Genomic DNA, 7,415 nt, shown 5'->3' with positions numbered 1-7,415 from the left:
GGAGGTTTGCGTCATTTACGTCAGAGCTGCGCCATTTTTGAGTTGAACACGACCGTGAATGATTACTCACTCACCTGTCATGACTCATAAGGAATACATTAGTTTTTTATGATACTCAAAACTTGGCATTAAACAAAACCATTTGTTCCCCTTCGAGATGTCTCCGTATTGCGTAAGTTAGCAATATGCAATACTCGTTCCCTACTTTCAGGGAACCGAGGTTACGTTAGTAACCGAGACGATTTTTTAGTATTGGCAACCTGTCTTAGAATTTTATGCCTTCTCATGTTTCACAGAAGTAAAAACATTTGCTTTGGAACTGCATGAGGGTAAGTGATGATGACAAAATTATAACGTTTTTATTTTGGGTGGACTGTTCCTTTAACAGAACAAAACTTGACATCATTGAAAATGTGGATAATAATAATAAAGTGTCGACCATATTTTCTCCCTCCATTTAATAAATCAACTCGTAATTGTTTTTACAATTTTATGTAGGCTACATACAATAAACAAAAATAACCATTAAAAAAAGAAATGCTTTGAGTGCCAGTAGAGGGCAGTATGCGTTCAAGTTTTAGCAACGTTGAAAACCAATTAAGGGACAGAAGTCAAGATTGTTTACATAACTCTGTTAACTTTAATACTTGAGAAATGCATGAAAATATACTCTTCATGAAATAATAAATATAAAATTTCTGTATGAACAAATGCACAATTTACAAAATATAAGTGTCATCTCTGTGAACTATTTAAGTTATTCAGTTATCTGTCAGTGACCATATCACATAATAACAGTCTATTACATAATTTAGGTTTTTAACCTTTATATGATACTGATAATTTGGTTTGCTTTATTTTGCCCCATTTCACTTTCAAAAAAGCACATTCATGTTTTGCTGTCTGCTCTAATGGGGCAGGAGGGAACAGTCATGTGGGTATTCACATCAAGGTACAATCTTAGCTGATACTTATGAATGAAGTCTGGTCAGAGTCAAGTATAACAAAATGTTCTTGTTTTTCTTTTACTGTTATTCTTACAGACTACCATTCTGCCAGATGTAACAATTAGAAATGTCTCACATATGTCTGCTGTTGTTACATATTACAGCAACTAATTCATTGTAGGCACTAAGGCAGACATTCAAAATTGATCCAAGCAGTACCTAAATGTACTTTACTGCCATTTATTTTTACCACAGGCAAAGTCACTCAGATACAATTCTGATCGAGTTGGTTTGTGAGCTTCCAAGAGACCCATTCCCTCTTCAGGAAGTGAAAAGCAGTTGTGAAATGAGACAGGCCAAAAGGTAAGTCAGCGCATATGTTGGGTTTGGAGCAGCGGAGTCAAGTACACTGGGGTTTGTGGGCAGGCTAGGTGGCTTCAGTCTGTCTCTGAGCGGTGTTCGTCTTTGCTGTTGTTCGTGCCGTGTTTGAGGAGGTTCCACCGTCACATAGCCATTGGTTATCCTCATATTCAGGTGTGGAGTTGTGCTACGGGTCAACATTAAACAAAAATGTGGGTTTTATTAGTGAAAAGAAGCTTTGAATTTCCTGCGGTTTCTGGCATGTGTCGTGTCCTCACCTGTCTCCTATGCGCACCCACAGGTCACTGAACAGCCGTGGTCGACTGTGTGTATGATGGGTTTTACGAGGGCGCTTGTAGCGGCCAAACTCCTCTAGCTGGCTGAGACTGTCTGGCAGCAGCATGTGTGAGAGTTCTTCCTGGCTGATCTCCTCTAGCTCTGGAGGTTCTGATGTCCATTCAGTCACTGACTCAGAACTGTCTTCAGAGGGATTGACAGTAGTCCCCTCAACCTCAGACCAGCTCCTTCTGTGAGAACATGTGGCAGTTAAAAAACTTATGGGATGCAGAATTTTAATTGGAAATGGTCAAAACACAAGTTTAATATATATATATATATATATAATATATATATATATATATATATATATATATTAGGGGTGCATGATATATCAGTATCATATCATTTATTATTATTTTTTATTGTGTTTCTCAATATTGGATATATTAGCTGATATTTAATTGGCATGATAATTTCACCACATTTTAAATTGCGAATATTTTTACTGTCATCCAGTGCTCACTAATATCTTTTAAAACATTGTTAATTAAATAGTGTAAATAATTTAGAAAATCTCAAAATGAATATCCATTTTTTAATACTAAATTATAACTTTGTGATGTTTAAATTCAGTTGCAGTGTTTAAAATGATTCATTTTTAGTTTTAGTTTTCAATTTACTTAACATTTTTTTAAAATTAAAAACGACTAATAATAAATATTTGAATATCAGCCATCTATATCATAAAAAAAATATTTCAGGCTATTAGTTTAGGTCAGAATTTTAATATAAATTTATTTGTAGCATTTAAAATTATTATTTTTTTAGCTTTTACTGTTATTTTTAAAAATGTATTTAAAGATAATTTTAATTCAAATGTATTATTAATGCATATTTTATTATAAGCCATTTATAACGTAGCAATTTTCTGATTATCGGCAGAGGTCATAATTTTAGTATCGATGCATCCCTATTCCCTACTTAAAATACTGGATTAAAACATATGAAGGTTATTTGAGAACTGGGTAGTGTCAGGAGACACCTTTTAAGTACTGGAGATAAAATCCTAGTAGTGTTTTAAAAAGCTCTGGCTTATAGTGTGTGTGCATGTGTTTTGGAGATACCTTGGACTTCAAACAGCTTCATATCAACCTTTCGGCTTGCTAAGAATTTATAAAGAGCCGGTGAGGTCAAAACTACAACCTCAAAGTCTTGAGCTCCCTTACTGATATCCAAATTCAAACTTGCATACCAATCCATACAGCTATTAAATGCTAGTGTTATACAGTCATTACTCTTGTTTCATTATAGACATTTGGACATAGACTTTACTGTAATGAACCAGTAGGGCGTAGCATTGCTCAAGATTATGCCACTCTATACTTGTCACCTCCTGCTGGCGAGTGCCCTAGGCCATTTCATCGAGTAACCATGGCGACATTTGGTAAACCGTACTTTATTCCAAACTGCCTCATTGTGGTTAGGCCAACCCACTGTGTTTAGTAAGTCCATGAAGTGTTTTGTTTGGTTTGAATCTCGTAATCACCCATATGTACACCACAAACACACTACAGGACTGGTTTTGGTCCTCAAGTTTGTGGTTCATGAGCTTTTAGTAAACACATGTCCAGCTGCCATTGCGTGTTGTTTTACTTGCCCATCATATCACCCCTTTTTTCTCGCTTTACAGAGGAGAGAAAAGTGAGCTAGAGGGAGCAGGCCTGAGTAAGCTGGAAGGGTTCATGTTTCTAAACCACAGTCAGTCCGTCATTCAGCCAGTCCATCCAGCTGTCAGCTTGTTACCACAGCCACTGTCATCATCTCCAGCAATCTGAGAACCCCCCCTCATGCTCTCTCTGCCTCTCACACTTCCAGTGCCGCAGTGTGCCAAAGGAAAACGTTTGCACTGAAATTTGCAACAGGAGATTTTTCAAATGACACCGGCTGTATGTTGTGGCGGTGGTTGGGTGCTATTGAGTTCTAACTGCCTTTCTGAGACTGTTGGCTTGCTCGTCGCTCTCATTTTTCCATTTGCGTCTTTGTTGGGTGTTGGAGCCATTACAACAGCTATTTAATGAGTACAACCTACAAAGACTTTGGATCACCTCCTTCCAGCTCCCCTAAAGGACTGTTGAGTAATGGTACGAGTATGCCAGGTGGTGGAGGTGGGTTTTCTTTGTTTGGGCAGGCATTGCATCTCTCTCTAAAAGATAGCTGGGTGAGGACTAAGTTTGGAAGAGTGCTGGTGTAGCCCACCTTGTCATGGTTAGCAGGGGGAGATAAAAGGCATAGTTTAGCACAGTAAGTGGAATATCCTCCTGGTGATTTACAATGTGCTTGGGGTTTCTATGTGGTGAAATACGATGCACTACTGAGTCTGTGTATCTAGTATGCGTCATTATATTCTGCGCCACAGAATAATCAGGAAAGTTTGATGTATAAATAACTTCATGATTATTGTGTGTGCACATGCACGGTATTGGCATGGGAGGAAAAGGTGAAGAGGAGCACTGTCCTTAGTGAGAGAACCAAAAAGCCAAGAAACTCTGTGAAGCAGAGTTGTGTTCAAAATTCAGTTCCTGGAGTTGAATTGAGGTAGCAAACAGGATGCAGAAGTTCAGTTCCAATTGGAATGGAAGGAAGTAGAATTACAATGAATTATGAAGAAATTCATATAACTGTAATTTTGAAGTTTTCAAACATGTCTTTGTCAAGCTAACATTAAAGTGAGGCTTGACAATACCAAGTTTTTTTAAAAAGCCTTGAAGTTTCAAGGTTTATAAGCCATGGATCGATGGATAGATTGATTAATTAACTTTTGTGGCCCTCGGTGGAAGAACACTTAATTTCCCAGAATGCACTGCCTGTGTTGAATTTCTTTGCATTGCAATTCAGTAAATTCTACTGCATTCTGGTTCAAGTTCTGAATTAATTCTGAATTTTGCACAACCCTGGTGTAAAGTGTTTGTATGTGTGTGTACTCACTGTGTGATGAGCTCTTGCGCTGGTGTGTGTTCCACCTCATAGCCCTCCTGCCGCAGAATATCCAGTACACTACGATTCCCCAGGAAATGACCTGTAGCACACAGGAAACAAGTAGAAGCCATGTTAATGAGGATACGTTTCAGGTGGGCGTGTGCAAATATTAAGAGAAAGCAGATAAGTGCATATAGTTATGGGCGGACGTTGTCTCAAGAACCCTCAGTTTCTCTTGTTCTTGATCATGAGGTGCACTTGTTCCTTCAAGAATAAGGCCATATAAAATGCCCCCGTGCCACTTTCTCTCCGCCTCAGCTCTCACATGTAATACACTCATAATTCCTTCACTCTTGAGACATCAAACGCACGCGCTCCAGCGCCACACTGATGAAAGCTGTTTCACTTGTCTGCGTAGCCGATAATCCTGTGTGTCACTCAACTCAGAAATAAGCGCTAATACAGCCTGACCTCATCGCCTCAGCATGCTCCGTGAGCTTATTAACGGCACGCTGAAAATCTTCAAGGCTGTCTCTTTTCATGCTTCTTTATCATCATTATTTTGCTGATCACTCGTGAAGACAGGGAAGGGGAGGGGGAGAGATGGGGCCCGCGGTGCTTTCTTGGCCGCCGAGTTCAAAGGCTGCTGGGGCGACTGGCACGGAGCGTGAAGAGGCTACCGCTGAGCGGCGGTCAGATCAGACGGACAGATTATGCCGCTACGCCCTTCGGCCCGGTGGGAAGGAACAGGCGGCCCATTGAAGCCGGTCCTGTTGTGTTCCTCACCTCGTCTCCCATCCCAGTGCTGACTCAGGTTCAATGACACTGCGGCATGGTTGGCAAGCTATCACACCCACATACTCTGATTAATGTTCATATTAAACTCAGTTAGAAATGATCTTTTATGGAAATTTCAAATAAAACAGCCATGGCTCTGTATTCTGCATGTAAAGTCGAGCAGTTCATTTCATGTGCTGTATTTATTCGCAGGGTTTGAGCCACATAAATAACCCAGCTGGACAGAGTGTTCTCACAGACATTTGGCTACTGGAGGAAGTAGTTACTGGAGAAGTGTTTGGTTACTAGAGGAAGTAGTTAGATTAAGTTTCAGGCTGCAGTGAGGTGCGGGTGGTCACCTGGCTACCAAATCGGTGAGGTTGTTGGGACTTATTTAGGCCGCATACGAAAGTCTTTTTGAAAAGCTCTCCTTTAATTAATGCAAGGAGGCAGATGCATGCTACAAAACTAATCTCTTGCTCTTTCTCCATAGGCACCCACACCCAAAACACTGGCACACGATAAATAAACATACACACCCAGAAACAAACAAACAAACCCGTGCGCCATACACACAGAATCGTTTCTCTACAGGAGCTTCAGCTCTCCAAAGGATGATACGATTCATTATGTATATTTGTGGTGTTTATTTTGTGACCGCAGTTAGTATATTCTGATTACCAAGAGAAAACTGCTGTTAAGAAATTCTGAAAACACACGCAGGCCTTAAACAAATCCATTTGAGGCTTAGCAAAAGCTCCTGGCTTTTCGCTACAATTACACCTAAAGCCCTCGTCCAAATCATCCTGTTTGCAGGTGCAGATGCAGGTGCAGTGACTGTCAGTTCATTCCTTCTGATTCAAAGTAGAGCACATGTGGTGTTTCTATAGTTTGTTTTTCAGACCGTAGCTCAGTTGGTAAAGCATGGCGGGAGCAGTTCCATGGCTATGGGTTCGATTCACTGGGAGTATGAATACATTGAATTCACTGTAAGTGGCTTTAAATAACAGTGTCTGGCATATTAATAAATGTAAATGTTTAACTAATGTCCTTACGGCTTGGCTTTTGCTGTAATACTTAAGCTACAGCTTAAGCTCTGAGCTTTCTCTCTCTCTGACTTTCATCAGACTTGTTCTTGGTTTCACTCTCTGGGTAATTAGGGTTCTCAATAACTTTTTAGCAAAAATTATTTGGTGCATTTATGCATTTTATGAATCCCCTCTCCTCTCGCCCAATCTTCATACTCAGATGTACTGTGTACGGTTCAGGGGTTGGTTTGAGTGTTTTGGTTTGTGTCCAGGTGTGTCAGCACCTTTATGATACATTATACATGACAAACCACACGCACGCACACACACACACACACACACACACACACACACACACACACACACACACACACACACACACACACACACACACACACACACACACACACACACACACACACACACACACACACACACACACACAGCCATTCAGCCAATATTTTAGACTTGTGAGCAGTGTGTCCAGGTATGTCAGCACCTTTATGATACATTATACATGACAAACCAAACCACACACACACACACACACACACACACACACACACACACACACACACACACACACACACACACACACACACACACACACACAGCCATTCAGCCAATATTTTAGACTTGTGAGCAGTGTTTTACACAGCAGGGTTTTTTAATATTTTTTGCAGGATAACCCTACAAACTACTGACCTGCAAAGCAGCACAGCTCCATTTAATCCACACACACACACACACACACACACACACACACACACACACACACACACACACACACACACACACACACACACACACACACACACACACACACACACACACACACACACACACACACACACTCACGTAGTGTTTCCATGTTTTATGGGGACTTTCCATAGACATAATGATTTTTATGCTGTACAAACTGTATATTCTATTCCCTTACACTAACCCTACCCCTAAACCTACCCATCACAGAAAACTTTCTGCATTTTTACATTTTCAAAAAACATCACTTAGTATGATTTATAAGCTGTTTTCCTCATGGGGACCA

General features: G+C 40.2%; 1 protein-coding gene across 3 annotated transcripts in view; it reads right to left on the bottom strand.

Moving 5' to 3' along the window:
* Nucleotides 1–617: 617 nt before the first annotated feature.
* The window catches only part of trabd2b (TraB domain containing 2B), a 57,021-nt gene continuing 50,223 nt past the window's right edge, over nt 618–7,415 (bottom strand). For 2 of the 3 annotated variants that reach the window (XM_077224329.1, XM_077224328.1), the window contains exons 5-7: nt 4,572–4,662; nt 1,586–1,834; nt 618–1,494 (exon numbers count right to left, since the gene is read on the bottom strand). In XM_077224329.1, the coding sequence (XP_077080444.1) occupies nt 1,269–1,494; nt 1,586–1,834; nt 4,572–4,662 (566 nt within the window). In that variant the 3' untranslated portion in view covers nt 618–1,268. The remainder of the gene's footprint in view (nt 1,495–1,585; nt 1,835–4,571; nt 4,663–7,415) is intronic. The other variant, XM_077224330.1, reaches the window with a different exon arrangement.

The sequence above is a fragment of the Siphateles boraxobius genome, unplaced genomic scaffold (genome assembly GCF_051911475.1).
Source record: "Siphateles boraxobius isolate OS27281-9 unplaced genomic scaffold, OSU_SipBor_1 9, whole genome shotgun sequence".
Classification (NCBI taxonomy): domain Eukaryota; kingdom Metazoa; phylum Chordata; class Actinopteri; order Cypriniformes; family Leuciscidae; genus Siphateles; species Siphateles boraxobius.
This window is presented reverse-complemented; position numbering and strand designations above follow the sequence as displayed.